Source organism: Manacus candei, unplaced genomic scaffold, assembly GCF_025592945.1.
Source record: "Manacus candei isolate 608988 ecotype Guabito, Panama unplaced genomic scaffold, ASM2559294v1 h1tg000071l, whole genome shotgun sequence".
Lineage (NCBI taxonomy): Eukaryota > Metazoa > Chordata > Aves > Passeriformes > Pipridae > Manacus > Manacus candei.
The window spans coordinates 1,498,569-1,514,443 of record NW_026138119.1 but is presented as its reverse complement, the minus strand read 5'-3'; the positions used below and the strand labels follow the sequence as shown (position 1 = coordinate 1,514,443).

General features: G+C 52.5%; 2 protein-coding genes across 13 annotated transcripts in view; one reads left to right on the top strand and one right to left on the bottom strand.

The window, feature by feature from the left end:
* CRB2 (crumbs cell polarity complex component 2) overlaps window positions 1–6,686 on the top strand; it is a 56,333-nt gene extending 49,647 nt beyond the window's left edge. For 5 of the 7 annotated variants that reach the window (XM_051807480.1, XM_051807479.1, XM_051807478.1 and 2 more), the window contains 3 exons: window positions 385–501; window positions 946–1,072; window positions 2,944–4,180. In XM_051807480.1, coding sequence (XP_051663440.1) covers window positions 385–501; window positions 946–1,072; window positions 2,944–3,171 — 472 coding nt within the window. In that variant the 3' untranslated portion in view covers window positions 3,172–4,180. Of the gene's footprint in view, window positions 1–384; window positions 502–945; window positions 1,073–2,943 lie in introns of all 7 variants that reach the window. The other 2 variants (XM_051807477.1, XM_051807476.1) reach the window with 2 other exon arrangements.
* An 855-nt stretch (window positions 6,687–7,541) lies between these two features.
* DENND1A (DENN domain containing 1A) overlaps window positions 7,542–15,875 on the bottom strand; it is a 150,138-nt gene continuing 141,804 nt past the window's right edge. For 2 of the 6 annotated variants that reach the window (XM_051807499.1, XM_051807500.1), the window contains 3 exons: window positions 12,858–12,986; window positions 10,551–10,812; window positions 7,542–10,390 (listed from right to left, as the gene is read on the bottom strand). In XM_051807499.1, coding sequence (XP_051663459.1) covers window positions 9,107–10,390; window positions 10,551–10,812; window positions 12,858–12,986 — 1,675 coding nt within the window. In that variant the 3' untranslated portion in view covers window positions 7,542–9,106. The remainder of the gene's footprint in view (window positions 10,391–10,550; window positions 10,813–12,857; window positions 12,987–15,875) is intronic. The other 4 variants (XM_051807501.1, XM_051807502.1, XM_051807504.1 and 1 more) reach the window with 3 other exon arrangements.

The window sequence follows — 15,875 nt, the reverse complement described above, 5'->3', positions numbered from 1 at the left end:
AGGTTGAATTTCCTGTTGTTCCTGCTGTGTTCTGGTGCAGTTACCCGGTACTGGCATTATCCTTCCCAGGGCTGGCCGTGCTGCCGTCGGGCATTCCAGCAGTATCCTGTCCCTGAGTGTATTTCCATCAGCAAGAACAGGCAACTGTCTGAAAAAAGCCCTGGTAGTGACACAGCTCCTGCATATTCTCTGGGCATGCTCCCAGTAATACTCTGATATTAAGGAAGATTTCTGAGACTCCTCCTCTCCACCTGTGTCAGAGTCCTTCCTAGAAACACCAGTGACTGTTCTTACAACCCTCTGTAGCCCTGTTCCCCCTGAGCCTGGTACACCCTGCCCTTCCCCAGTCCTGGCTGCTCCAAAGGCTGTCCCTTCTCTCCACAGGTGGCCGTTCCCACCCCAGCAGTGTGGCAAGAACTTCACATGTCTGAACGGCGGCCGGTGCATCACGGAGAGCTGGGGAGCCAACTGCTCCTGCAGGCCCGGCTTCACCGGGAGGAAGTAAGTGCTGCTCTGGGGGGCTGCAGGGAGCCAGAGCTCTGGCTCCTCCTCAGGGGAGGGTCACAGGCCCCACCCTCTCCTATGTCCTTGTGCCCATCAAAGGGCTGCTCCTAAAGTGTGCACGAGCCGTTCCCTTGAGCAGAGGGATCCCTTGAGCCCCCAACACCAGGTTTTGCAGCAAGAACTGTGTCCAAGTAGTCCCTTGTGCTTTGTGAGAACTCACTGCCAGTGCTGGTGACCTGTGCTGGCCCCAGTGCCACAGAAACTACAGCAGGAGGGTTGGTGTGAAGGGGGGAAATGTCATGTTGTTGAACCCTGGAGAAAGCACCTGAAAAAGATATAACAGGCACTTTTCAAGTAAAGGAGGCTTTTTTAGACGGTACGATCTTGTGTCCTGTGGCACAAGAATATAAGCGACAATTTTAACCCCCTTTTCCTTTGCAGCTGTCAAATCAATATCAACGAGTGTGAGCCCAACCCGTGCCAGAACGGGGGCACGTGCCAGGACTCGGAGAACAGATACGAGTGTGTGTGCAGCGCCAGCTACACCGGAGAGCGCTGCGACATCAACGTAAGCACCGCCCTGCGCACTGAGCGGGAGGAGCCGGGCCCTTAAACACCGGGAGCGGGGAGGAGCCGGCCCGGGCCGTGGGCTGCGGGATCTGTCCCTGCACAGGGAGGGAGTCAGCTGGGACCAGAGAACCCTGAACTGGGAAATGGTTTTTTCCCTGCAGTGCTGCTGTGTGTTGGTCTCCAGCATACAAACAACTGCAGCAAATACTTCTCAGTGTCTGCACGTGCTGCCATAGGGCTTTTGGGGTTGTCTCTGCACATTTCCATAGATTTTACAACTCTTTGGACAGTAATCCAACTACTGCAGTTGGCCCAGTTTCCTGGAGAATGGAATTTCAGTTGGCATTTGGTCTTGCATGAGAGTTACAAAGATCATCCGAGTAGCAATGGATGTGTTTGGAGCAGGGAAGTGGGATGAAGTGGGGCTAAAAGTGGTTCAGGTCCGGGTTCAAAGCCGTGTCCTGTCCCTGAGCCGCTGCCCCCAGGCCCGGCCCTGCTGTCCCTGTGTGTCTGATCCCAGTGTCCAGGGGGGCTGGGATCCTTCCTGCAGGGGGCTGGGACCCTCACCTTGCTTCCTCTCTGTACAGCTGTTGCATGGACAGGCTGCTTGTCTGGTAACCTGGGAATGTACTAACCCATCCTGCATGGAAAGGGCCGCGTGCCAGGCGGGGGTTGCTGCTGTTGCTGTTCCCGAGGGCTCTGTAACACGTGCCAAGGTCACCCTGACATTTCCAGTTTGCATGCACAGACTCCTTCAGGCATCTCCATCCCTTCTGTCCCAGGACACTTCTTGTGGATTCCTTTATTCATGTTCATCACCACCTTGCTTTTTGCAGAACTTCTTCCCCTCTGGCCAGGCCGTGGTGGGCAGGGAGGGGACTGGGGCTGTTTGCCCTGGGGACAGCCAGAAGGGACAGGGTGGCAGCTGAGCCCTCCTGCTCTCTCCCCCTCCCACAGCAGCAGCACAAGCACAGGCAGGGGCTGCACTGCTGGGGCTGGACTAACCTGCATGCTCTGCAAAGCCAGAACTAACCCTGCACTGCACTCGGGTCTGGGCAGGCTCGGGGCATCAAACAGAACTTCAGGCATTTGGAAGGGGCAAAAGGACTTGCAGGTCCTCTGGGAATGTTTCTTCTGTGCTTTGTTGCGTGAGAACAAACTGAATGGCATCCAGAAGCTGTAACTAATCCAGCTGGAATTGTTTTGGCTTGCAAGGTGGCAGATACATTGTTAGCAATAAGAAATATTTCATATTTTTAGGCGTATTGTAATTTTAAAACTTTCTTTCATGACAGAAATTCCACAGTTGTTTTAGTTCTTTGTTGTTGTCTTCCATGCCATCCTTAATTCCACCAGAATCTAAAGAATTCTCATTTCTCTTCTCAGTACTTGGGCCTTTTATCATCTCCATCTCCCATACATGTCCTGACCTTTTTAACATCTTCCCCTTCCTGCTGCAAGTTTTCTTCAAGCCTCTTCCACAGTTTAACAGCCAAATCAATTTTCTGCCTTGCCATTAGATGCATAATTGAACTCTTTTTCCCCCGCTTGGGGAAATTTTTTGGGGTTACTGAAAATTTACATTGCTCTCCATTAACTTTATATTTTTTTGGCAACACTGGTCAGATCTTTGCCAGTGGCACCTGTGTATTTTAGTCTGATGTTGGTAAGGAGGCCCCTTTAAAGCCTCCCAGTGTGGATGCTGAGTGTACTGGCAATTTCATCTTAGGGGGCTGTCCCGGTGTGAAAAAGTGCCTTATTTTTGCTTTTCTAAGAGTCTTTTTCCCTCTAATCTGCCCGTTTGGGTCAGCTGTTGCAGTTATTGTAACCACTGGGGTTTCATTGTCTCTCCATTAATTTCTTTTACAGAAAGGGACTCCAGGTGCTCTCTTCCCCTCCCCACTAATTGAAGTAGCTGTCCCTGTAGCCTGTGGCTCTTTGCTGCTCCTCAGCATTGGGCTCATATTCATGATTCTCACGGCAAGGAAGAGGCGCCAGTCCGAGGGGACCTACAGCCCGAGCCAGCAGGAGGTGGCAGGAGCTCGGCTGGAGATGGACAGTGTGCTAAAGGTGCCACCCGAAGAGCGGCTAATTTAGGCCCTGCCGGGACAAGGAGATGCACCTGCAAGGTCTGCTCGGACCTTGAGCTCTTCCCAGCATTGCAGCAGCAGATCCACCCCATCCCAGTTTCCTTAAGGCCTGGGCACGACGACATGGACGTTCCGTACGAGGCAGCCGCTGCCTGAGGGAGCTGCCCCGGCTGGCCCGGCCACCCCGGGGCTCCCAGGGAGCCTCTGCCCTCCCTCCTGCCCGGCCCTGGGCTCGGGGCAGGTGCTGGAGTTGCTCTGGCTCCATCCACTGCCAGGCAGGGGTGGCCCCGTTCAATCTGCTTCCCAAGGCAGGCAGGAAGGAGCCCTGGGCAGGCTCAGCCCTGGGCAGGCTCAGCCCTGGGCCCCGCTCAGGAGCTGTGGGGAGGGGGCTCACGGCTGGTTTGTGGAACTGCTCGGCCTTTGCCAACAGCTGAGAAACACTCCCAACTCTTTCAGCTCAGGTGTGTGAGGTTCTCAGTCTTCAACAGCAACAGCAGCTGTGACCTCCTGCCCTGTGACAGCCCCTGTGCTACAGGGAATTGTCAGGAATTACAGCAGTCCTTGTACAAATCCATGTGGGATGACGTGGTGCTGTTAGACATTCCCACGATACCGTGCAGGGAAGGTGCAGGCAGCGCTCCGGGGCCTTGGGGCAGTGCTGGAGCTGCCACATGCTGGACTCTGGGGGGGGGGTGTGGAGGGGAGAGGGGAGCAGGAAAAGGGTCACCAGCCTGCCCTGCATTCCTTGGGCCCTGTGTGACAGGAGGGGACAGGGAATGGGGGGATCTCCTGGCCTGCAGAGCTGTCTGTGCAGCTGCAAGGGAGGTGCTGGGCCTGGGGCTGAGGGCGGTGAGAGGCCGTGAGGGGAAGCTCTTGAGTAACTCCCTGTTCTACCACAGCAGCGAGTGTGGGCTCACCTCAGCCACTCCTCCGTGGTGGGAGCCGTGGGGGCGGCGGGGGCTGCCCTGCTCCTGGTGGTGTTGGCAGCCACGGCCATCGCCATGAAGAGGAGGAGAGCGACGCAGGGCACCTACAGCCCCAGCCGGCAGGAGAAGGACGGGGCTCGAGTGGAAATGTGGAACGTCATCAAGATGCCCCCGACAGAGCGGCTCATCTGAGCCCGGGTCACCACGGCCGTGTCTCCTGTGAGTCCCTGGGAGCTGCTGCAGCCCCTCTGTGTGTGCAGGACAGGCCTGGCTCCAAAGCTGCTCCCCCGCTGCGCCTGCTCCCACCGCAGCTCATCCCACACACTGCCGGGTTAAACTGCTCGGGGCAGGAGCAGCAGGGGGAGGAAACGACCCTTTGTGGAGGGGCTGGGGAGGAGAGGGTGGGAGGGGACCCAGACCCAGGGACAGAAGCAGGTGGGTGCTGTCACAGCCAGGGCCCCTGGGCTCCCGCGGGCACCGGGGGTCGGAGCCACAGGGGCTGTCACTGCCCTGCAGGCAACAGAAAAAACACCCCACAAGTAAGTGAGGCAGGTCCAGTTAATGGGGATTGAACCACTGCATTCAGAAATAATGTGAATAATATGGTTGTTTCAAAAAACATGTGCCTGTGGCGCCTCTGCAAGGCTAAGCCAGGTGAGTGAGTGGTGGGAAATCCTTCCCAGAGCTGCTGCTGCCCCTCCCTGTCTGGGCACTCCCTGGCTGTACATCCCACTGTGCTGGACAGGGCTGCTGGACCTTTCCTTGAGACCAGACCAAACCACAGGAGTATCTGAAGTGCCTTTCTGAGCCTGAGTTGCCAGTCACAGTTTAACTTTGTGAAAGGAGGATGTTTCTGTGTAGAACAACTGAGCATCAAGTAGTACCTGCTGGGTGAGGAGGGGAGAAGGAAATAGTTGTAGATCCGACCTCTGTGGACAGTTTGGGCTTGTCAGTACAGGGGAGTGGTGCTTAGTGAGCCAAACTAGTGCCCTTTGACCCAACCAGGGTTGGTGTTGTAGTGACACAACATTTACCTTCCACTGCCCCGAGAAGGGCTTTGATTCTGTGGCTTCTCCTCTGGTACTGCTTTAGCTGCTGAATGTGCTTTTCTTCTTCATATAAAACACGTGGCAGAGCCTGTGGCAGGAAATGCAGCAGAACAGCACAGGTGAGGTCTGAAGTCAGTAGTGTTTCAGGATAATCACTGCAACTATCAATGAAGAATATTTTAAAACACAGTGTCTGCTTTTTAATCTCAAAAATACTGTTAGTAAGCAGGGTGGGAACCTGCCCACTGTAGCTCGTTGCCACCAGAAGAAAAAGCTGATTATTCTGGTACACTTTTGGGTTTATTTATTTTTTTTACTTTGACTGTAAATGTTTCTAGTTCCAAGCAAAGGGAAGAGCACAGAACTACTGACCAGGTGTGAATGTTTAAGAACAGGTGTGTCTGCTAAGAACAGGTCTCTGCACTGAGGCAGCTGCTGAGAGAAGAATGAAAATGTTTGAAAATAGAAAAAAATGAACGAGTGGGAGATGATATTTTGTCTCTAAGCTCACGTTCCCTCTAATACTGAGGAGGAGTTGAAAGAACAAGTGGTGATCCCACCCAGCTGTGTTTGGGAAGCAGCTGGATGTGGCAGTGCCAGAGATGCCCTGACTGCAGCTGGGTCCTGCTTGGATTTATGTACTGGCAGTGATGCTGCTGCCACTGCCCACGGGACTGGTTTGCTCTGTGCTTCCTCCAGCTCTGCTCAGGGAGCCCCAGCACCCTCTGAGAGCAAACAGGGCCCTGTCCCAGCCCCCCTGGCAGGGGGATGTGGGGAGGGGGTGAGGGGGTGTCCCAGCAGTGTCTGTGCACGGGAGGCTCCAGCAGAGCCCTCCTGGGGCAGCAGCACTGAGGGAGCCCGGGCTGGGCTGGGCACAAACAGGAGCTGCCCTCGGTCCCAGGGTGTCCCCAGGTCAGGGCAGGGGGTCACTGGCACAGCCCTGGGGTCCCCTGTGCTGGAGGCAAAGGTTGCTGTGGTGTCTCCAGCCCATCCCGAGCTGGAATGACCCAGGGCAGGCTCAGGGTCTGGGGCTCCTGCCAGGACAGGTCCTGCTGCTCCACCCCACAGGTGGGGTTCAAACCACAGGAAAACCAGGAGCAGGGGCTGAAAGAACCCCTGTTCCTCCAGGTGTTTTGGGAACACCAGCCCTGTGTTCTCAGAGCTCACTGAGCTACTGCAAGGACAGGGCACAAAGCCCAGCCCGGGCTCTGTCTGTGCCAGGCAGCAGCTCCTCAGGGCAGCAAAGCAGCTGCTTGGATTTCGAGCACCCAAAGCCAGTAGTAGCAAAGGTGTTAAAATCCTCTTGTCAGTGTCTTGAGCATTTCTGCAAAATAATTTATGGAGGGTTTGGGTTTTTTCAATAATGAACTTTCTTTTGATATTTAATTTTTGAATATATTTTTTCACAAAATTGGACTTGCTGTAGTTAATGATCATGATCCTGATTTCTTTTGTAACTGTAAATTTTATAATTTGTATATAATTAGAATGTCCTTCAACAGAAATTTACAATAAAATTTGGTTAAAACCAGAGTTGGTTATGCTGAGTGCTGAGTTGTGGCTGTTTTTCCCACAAACCCCAGAGAGGTTTGGTTTTCTTTTTTTTTTTTTTTTTTTAAATAAACTTATTCCTAAGGGCAGCTAAAATAAGAGAAATGGTACCAAACACAAAGTGGGGACAGGAACATGGACAGAGTAGAGGATAATGTCTTTGATGAATAGTATCAGGAACACTTTTTATCCTGATTTAGTGAAAACATCAAAAATCCTTCTACGTCAGACCTAGAGCTGGTTCCCAGCCTGGCCTGCTCTCCCAGACAAACACTATTAGGAATGAATCCTGTTAGGAATTCCTGAGTTTAAATAAGACAAAACCCCCTCAGTACTGCCCTAGGGAGAGTTTGATTTCTTTATTACAAGAAGCCCAAAAGTCTCCTGCTTGGAAACCCTATTCCAGAAATGAGGAAAGTCCCAAACTCCTTGTCCTCAGAGGATCTCAGAGGTGCAAAATAAAGTGAGGGGTGATAAATGCCATTTCAGTGCAATGTTAATTCTCTTCAGTGCCTCAAAACTGACTTAGAAAATGATCCAAGTGCTTGTCCAAAACTCAGTGGCATAAAATGATCCATAATATGGACAAAGTAACCAGAGATGGACATGAACTGCAGTGGAACTGCGTGGTTTCAAACATCTGTACTGGGCTTCCTCAGTGTCTGATCCCTGTGTGACATTAACAGTTCTAGCACAGAGCCTGTGAAGGCAGGACTGACTGTCCAGTGCCCACTCACATCCACCAGGAGCCAGAAAGTTTGATCATCCAGCTCACAGCAAAGGAGCTCTGAAATTCCACACTGAATTATAGAACATTCATAGTCTGAACTGTATAAAATAAAATGGAACTGTTATCTTAGACTTTAAATATTTTACTATGCAATACTAAACCCATCTGTCTTCCAACACAAAAAGAAAATACAAATCCGAGGGAATGGCCTGTCAGAGGAACAGCACTGTACAGAAACAGAATATCCCTGGAATTCTGTGGTCTCTCCCAAGCCGGTGCCATTTCAGCTGTTGAGAATATTTTTCTTTTGTATTGCCCAGACCCGAATGCACAGACAGCCATTCCCATTCCCCAGAGTAAGAAAACTTCCAAGATTACATGAATAAAATAGATACACTGGAAATCAGGTAAAGCTTTACAAGGATTTCCCCACGTGTCCAAGGTGATTTCCTTTGGCCAAGGCTCCGTGGTGACAATTCCCTCTGCGAGTGACAGATTTCCACCCCAGTGTCCCAGACCCAGCCCAGGACAGCACCTCTGCAGTGAGGCAGGAGGAGCAGAGACAGCCCTGCGGGGTGCTGGGGGTCTCCCAGAACTCCACTGGTGCAGAGGGGGCTCCCAACACCCCGTGGGACGTGCCCTGTCCTTCCCTTTCCCTTTCCATGTCCCGGGAGCAGCACACGGCGGGTCCAGCCCAGGGGGCTGAGGGGTCCCAGCCCTGCAGGGCAGAGCTGGGGGTGTCCTGCTGCCCCCCTGGATCCCACCCTGGGACACCCCCAGCACTGCCTCCCACTGCACCTGGGGAGCTGGGAACTCTGGGACCCCCCATTCTGCCCTGTCTTTGTAATAATCAAGTAAGATATTGTTACATTCCATTCCTATACTGCCATTTATATTATTGACAGATAATATTAAGATACACATATATAAGAACTAGGATACTCTTTATGGCCTCTATTTTCTGATGTATTAAACAAAAACAAACTAAAAAAAAAAAACAAAAACCAAAAAACAATTGCTGGTGTTTCCAGTTTCCCAACAGAGAGGCAGGACCAAACCCCGAGCAGCTGCTCTGTGCTGTGGTTTTGAGCAGCAGGGCCTTGGGACAACTGTGCCCCTGCAAGGCCCGGAGTCAAAGCCCCATCCCACAGCACCACCTAAAGAGTTTCTGGGTTCCAAGACAGGACAAAGCAGAGCCTGATTGATTAATTTAGTGCAGCTCACAAGCCCAGGTTTGTTTGCTGCACTTTGCCTGTGGAAACAAAATAATATTGTCTTTCTATGTGTAGTGCCAGAAAAACTGAGGGCCATTCCCAGAGGCAGGAATGAGCCCCAGCAAAGTGTGTGCCATGTGCTAAGGACTCAAAACACAGGGAAGGAGTAACTCCTGCATCAGTAGAACTGCCTGAAAAGCTGTGTGTAGAAAACCCAACCCAGCCCCCTTCCCTTCACGCTTTGGTCAGTGCAGGAATCCCGGGGTTTGTGGTGGGGAGGGAGGGAGCCGTGGCAGGGACGGGGACAACGGGGGACTCTGGGCAAAACCCCCTCGTGTGTGAGTTGCAGCTCAGTGATGGTCCTGCAGCTGTCCTGGCTCAGCCTTCTGTAAAAGAAATGCTTGGTTTATGCTGGCTCAAAGAAACCAAAACCCCTCTGTCACTCCCAAAGGGACACCAAGGCCATCGAGTGTCACTCAAAGGTTTCCCATCGCTTTCTGAGCTGTTCCACCTTACCTGGCGTGGGTGACACATCCTGCTTGGTCTTTTTTAACAGATCTTCAAATGGATCTTTTGTCTCCTCAGACTTTGAGGACAGTAACACTGCCTCCAAGCCCTTGGCTGGCCTGGCAGGGAGCAGAGGGGGTTCATTGGCCAGGAGAGCCAGAGCCTGTTTGGGATCTACCTTGGTGCTGGCCTGGCCCACCTGTAACGTTGGGGGCTTGGGCCCGCTGGGACACGCTGCCTGCAGGGAACTGGCTGCAGAAGGGCTCTGCAGGAGCAGGGAACCAGCTGCTGGCACAGCTGGAGCCTGGCTGAACAGGTTTGGCATGGACAGAGTTGACAGGTTGGGTTGAGGTCTCTGTGGTGGGTAGAAGCCACCGGGTGTTATGAAGCTGGAGCTGTAGGCGTGACCTAAGGAGGGGGTGAAGGAGCCCCTCGGGGCTCTGACCAGGGACACTGGAAGGGCTCCTGGCAGTGTCTGGGTGAAGGGATTAGGGGATGCCTGTAGAAAAGGTGGTGGGGCTGGGGAAGGGTAGCCCAGGGGCTGGACAAATGGTGCAGCTGGAGGAGGCACAAAGTCACTTCCCCCCAGGCCAAAGGCAGCCGTGGGGGCCGGGCTGTGCAGGCTGGGGGGCCCTCGCGGGGCCCGGCCCTCCCAGCCCGCCGTTCGCAGCGGGTCCAGCAGGTCCAGCAGGAAGTCACTGTCCTTACCTGCACCTTCTGCCTGCACCTTGACAGGCTGGAGCATCTCGGCAGCGCTGCCAGCACTGGACAGCAGCTGAGATGGGTGAGGGCAGTAATTCCCAGACTGCTGGATTTCAGGCTCTAAGGACACGTGTCCCGCTCCAAAGGGCTCTGGGATAAGATCAGAGACCCGGTTGGGAGTGGGGAGGGTCTCCCCTGACCCTGTTGCAGTCTGGTGCTTGGATGCCCGGGGTGCTGGTGGTGGTGGCACTATCCCCAGTTCCGGAGTCTTTCTTCCCTGTGGCCTCGGAATGGTGATGTTCCCTTGAATGGCAGGATTGGATTCATCCTTCTCTGCGGGAGCCAGACCACTGTCCCTGCTCCGGGGTCTCCTGGTGACTGGGGGCACGTTTCCCAGGGCACTCAGGGACCTTTCTGGTGAGCTCTGGGAATACTTGGTGGGAATGGCCATATCATCATGGCCCATACTCCACAGCTTGTTGTAGGGGTGGGACAGCTTCATGGTTGGCACAATCCTGCTCCTCTCGGACACACCCAAGTCCATTCTCTGCAAGAAAGCATCAGAGATGTAACTTTGACTGCCCAGAACACATATTATTATTATTACTATTATTATTATTATTATTACTACTACTACTGGGATCTACCCAACAACACAAAGAGGTTCCCCCTACACAGCCCGAGCTGTGCAGCCCCAGCCCCCAGACCTGGTAGTCGAAGGTGCAGCGCTGCTCCGCCTCCTCCGCGGGCACCCGCAGGTCTTCCAGGCTCTTGGCTTGGCTCAGAGGCTGAGGCTGGGACTCCACCTCCAGGTTTGGGAAGATGTCCTGCAGGAGGTTGATGTCGGTGGCCGTGCTGGCGAGCAGGGGGTTGGGGGGCAGTGGCTCCCGGGGTCTCTCGGGGCTGCCCCGCTCCGGCTCCTCCCCATCCGCGCTGTCCGACTCCTTGAGGGCGCGGTACGGCTGGGGCCTGGCAGGGACAGACACCACGGTGGAAAGGGCCATCTCTGAAATGTTTTTGTGATAAACACTATTCCTAAGGAGCTGGGTGAGTTACAGAAAGCTCCTGGTGCCCGATCCGGCCCCAAGAGCCCACACAGGGCAGGATGTGGGCAGTGCCCGCGGGCAGGGGGACATGCAGAGGGGCCCTGGCACCCGGGGTGCTCAGGCAGGCAAGGCCCGGTGGAAGTGCTCAGAGGGAAGCTGTGCTCATGCAGGTACAGCCAGGCTGGGCAGGGAGCTCTGGGGGCAGGGATAACGGGCTGCCAGCTCTCCATGCTCCCCTCAGGCCGGGCATGGCCTGTGTTTGCAGGCACTTCCAGCCTCCTGCTCTGAGCCAACTCAGCACACAACATAATTCAGTGTTTTCCTGCAATAATTGGGAACACTGTGCAGAGTTCCAATGATTTCACTGGTGTCATCTTATCAAGAAACAGCACAATCCATTATGGAGACACCTCCTTTACATTCCTAGCCCAGGCTGAGTTAGCAGGATGCTTCTCTTGCACAAACCTCAGCAAAAAAAATGAACCAGCACATTTGCATTTTGGTGTGTACAGAGAACAGCAGCACGATGTGCATCCAATTAATAACAGCAAGTGCCACACATGGCTGTGGGGATTGGCACTTGACTGGCAGCTGGTTGTACTGTGGCATTTAAACAAGCTTTCAATTAAAAGAAAATATTTGTGAGACCTGCAAAAACAGATCCTATGGAAGAACCCTCCTCCTCTTTCCATATTTTATCATAATGCATCTATATCATGCAAATTCCCAAAGAGCCCAGCTCACTCACTCCCAGCACACACAGCAGGCACAGCCAACCCCAGGAGTGTGACACTGCAGGTACAAGGCAGACACTGATGGGACATGGCCTTGGGAAGGGGGATCTCAAACCCTGGTCGTGCCTTCAGTCTCCCCTCCTGTGTGCTCTGCACTGAGTCACACTGCAACCCCCCCGAGCAACGTTCTGCAAACAGGACTGGCCTCCTCCACCCCAAACATGATAGGGGAACATTTTTGTGACCCTTTACTACTGAACCTCCCCATCCCACCCACCAGCAGTCCCGTCCCTTCCTGTCAGCCTGACCCTGCCCTCTGCAGCACACACTGGATGTCAGGACCTGCAGACCCCCTGTCACACTGGAGCCTCCCTCTCCAGCCTGGTCCAAGCAGCTGTGGCCAGCAGGCTCCAGCTGCTCCAGTGGGACCAGGATCCACCTCCCAGCTCCTGAACTGCCTGGATCTGGCACCACATGGATTTCTGAGGCAGTGGCTCACAGTGCCCTGGAACCTCTTCTGCAGGTTCTGGTCAAGCCAGTGACTGCATTTGTTTAAATGTACCACAAGTTCCAGTTCAAAAGGTGGATACAAACAAACCCAACAAACCTCCTGCTCCCTGTGTAATTGTCAGACTGTACCCACCGCCCTGGGAGGACACATGCACGGGGAGTCCCCAGGGATGTGGGACCTGACAGACCAGAGGCTGGGATCAAACAGGTGACACTGGAGAAGGCTGGTTACTGCCCTGAACCAGGGCTCACAGGACAACCCAAACCCACTGGAACAAGGCCCACAGGACAACCCAAAACCACTGGAACAAGGCTCACAGGACAACCCAAAACCACTGGAACAAGGCTCACAGGACAACCCAAAACCACTGGAACAAGGCTCACAGGACAAGCCAAGATCACAGTAGCACTGCACAAAGAAGAGTGGCAGAAGGCCTGGACAGGAGCACGAGCAGCACATTGGAACAAAGGACAAATGGCAGGGGGACATCCCACAGAGCTCCTGTAGGCTGTGGGCTGCTGCAGTGGTTCATGCAGGAGGATGCTTTTGCATGCTGCTCAACACCAAAACAAACAAGCAGGAGAGATGCTGGACATTCACCAAGCACTGTAAAGAGACCACAGGAGCATTCCCAAAATGCCAGTACAGGAGCAGGCACCCTGAGCAATGCAAAACCCACTGTTGGCAGCTGGCACGAGCACAACCAAAGAGTAAAGGATAGACCATTCGAAAGGAGCAGAGAAGAAAAAGTTTTCAGAGAAGCCAGAGACAGGATCCTCTTCCTGCTGAAACTCATCATCAGAGGAGTCCTCCGAGAGGAAGACAGTATAGTGTCGCATGGGCTTTACCAGGCTGGGGACAGGAAGAGAGAAGGCAGTTATGAGGTGCTCGCAGCTCCTGAGGAGAGAACCCGAGAGCTGGAGGCTCCAAACCCCCTTGAGGCTCCAAACCCCCCTGAACTGGCTGCCTGCACTGCCCAGGACTCACAGGGGCACAAACCACAGCTCTGCTACACAGGCCAGGGTGCCACGGGGTCGGGAAGGGCCCTGTGAGCTGCAGTCACAGCACGGTGCAGGGGTGCCACACAAACCCATCTCCCACCACATTCCCTGGGGTTGGGCACCTCTTTGTTCTTCAGACACACGGCTCGGAGCTCTGGCTGCAAGCAAACACCCATCACATCTCCCTGCTGCTCCACAGACACTTACACTGGCATTAGCCTGGCACCCACAGGAGCTGACTCCAGGTATCAGTTCCTACCTGTACCTGTTTTTCATACTAAAACTGCTTCACTCTAGAATAAAATCAAAACTGCCCAAGGATGGATATGAAACATCCAGTATACGTTTCTTTCCTCTCTGGTAAACTGAAAATCATTTCTTAAAGATTAGCTCAGAAAAGGAGAAGTTGGACTGCCACTGCCAATGAATGTTTATTCACAATCAGGACAGAACTAATTAATACAAGGTCTCTAACAGGTGGCAGTGGCTGCAGCTGATGGTGTTAAATCAGGCTGCCTTACTCCATGAAAGCTGGGGCATTGCTGTGCTTTCCCCTCTCCTGCTGTAACAGGTATCCAGGGGAAGGGAGGGGAGGCCACTGCAGTGGGAACCATTGGTTTGAACATTTTTTAAATTTTTTTTTTCTTTTTAGAAAGTGACTATGATTAAAAAAAAAATCAATTTACATTAATAAAAGGCTCTACCTAAAATAAAGCAGAAAGCAAAGACACCTAATAAATACTCGTGTTTTGAACTCAGACACATGTCGTTGTGTCTTAGGAGAGTAAGCTACCATTTAACATGAGTCCAGAAAACCTAATGTGATGTCCAGAAATCCAGAGTGACACTGAATTTCCACATAGATATATATATATGTATATATACAGGAAAAGGGAGAGGGAAGGGGAAGAAGGAAAGGGGAAGAGGGAAAGGTGAAGTGGAAGGGAAAGGGGGAGGGAAAGGGAGAAGGGTGAGGGATAAGGGGAAGGGCCGTGCCCGTGCCCAGCGCAGGGTCCCCGCCCCGCACAGCCCGGTGTCCCTGCGGCGGTGACAGCGCTGACAGCGCCCGCTCCGTAAATACCGTGTCAGAGCGGCGCCGGCACCGCGCCACGGCGGGCTCCGCTTAATGAGGGAGATCTGCATCTCGGCAGCTTTTTTCATGTGTCAGGATGCATGGACAAATCAGCGGCACATCACGCTGGCCAAAAATGAAATGCTGACAAATGTAGATATTTCAAATTTAATTGACACCTAAATGTACTTGAGATAGAAAAAAAATACGTACAGAAAACGGGAGTGCAGGATATGGGAATTAATAAGGAGAATTCTGCGATAATTTTAAAGGATGTTTCAGTTATGGGAAAATTAAATTTGTGTATTTGATTACAGTGTTGCTCTTTCCTGAGGACAGGCATTATGGTACAAAGGGGTCTATGGACTTGACATTATCCTCCTAAAAAGGGCTCCCCAAATCTAAGGGAGAATAATTTTTATTGGTATAGTTTTGCAAAGAACAGCCATACAGCAGCTCTAGGGAATTAAGGAATCTGTGCTTCTTAGTGAAATGCAGAGAATGAGGGATTTGGATGCATGGGCTTTTTCCTGCTGGAATGAAATAGGAGACTTGGGACTGAGGGGATTACCTGGGAACTCTTCCACCTGAACACAGCTCAGACCTACCCCTGGAATCCCTTCCTGCAGATCCTGAACACTATCAGAGCTCCTTGCTTGCAGTGAGGCCATGGAAAACCTTCCCATCCCCAGATGCCGTGTGGGGGAGCCCTGAGAGCCTGGTTACACCTGGAATTTAATGTGCCTCACGAGCCTGCACCATCCAGCACAGCACCACTGACTCCATCCCAAATCTGGGTGACACCCAGCACGGCCCTGCAGCCCGTTCTCCTGGACACAGGGAATGCAGCAGCTCCTGTGCCAGTGCCCAGGGCTGGGGCAGGGCCATAATGACCTGTCACAGCACCCCAGGGCCTCTGACACCCGGTAATTGGGAGCCCGACCCTCTGATTGCCCCGTTCCATTTCCTCCCGCTCCACAGGCCCTGGGAGCCAGCTGGGAGACATCCCAGAGCACTCTGGAGAGCCTATTCCACAGCTAATAGGAAATCTCGCTGTGGTGTAAAAGGGAGCTCTCAGAAATCTGCCTGTCTGCTGAAAATGCGACACCTTATTTCTGTGACCAGCTCATTTGTGTTTCAGGAGGCACAGCCCAGTGTCAGGGCTGCCCTGGCTGGTAATGCAGCATTTCCTGAGCTCTCATCTGCAAACTCTTCCTGTTACCTTAGAGCTAGAAAAGCTTTTTAAAAATTATAAATTTTAGATTAAGGACAAATTTTTAAGAGTCAAACATCACAAACCTTGAGTTATTGATACAATTCTAAAGAAATAAACTTTCTACTGAAATAGAAGAAAAAATCACTGACAATTCTGACTCTTCTAAACACACTGGTTTAACAACAGACATGAGACACAATCTTGGGTGTTCTTTGCAGTCACTGCTCCTGCCCCACTGTGCTTTAATTGATTAGAAAATGAGCACAGACACCCCCAAAACAATGCTTTCCTTTTATACATACTAAAAAAATTAACTCAGGTAACTAAAGATATAAATTTCCTCACCTCCAATGCTACCAGGTAACACAAGTGAAAATATATATTGTGGTGTATAAATAGCATGGTTAAAATTCATGTTTCTGTTAATTTGTGGTCTGATGGTGGCAGGAACT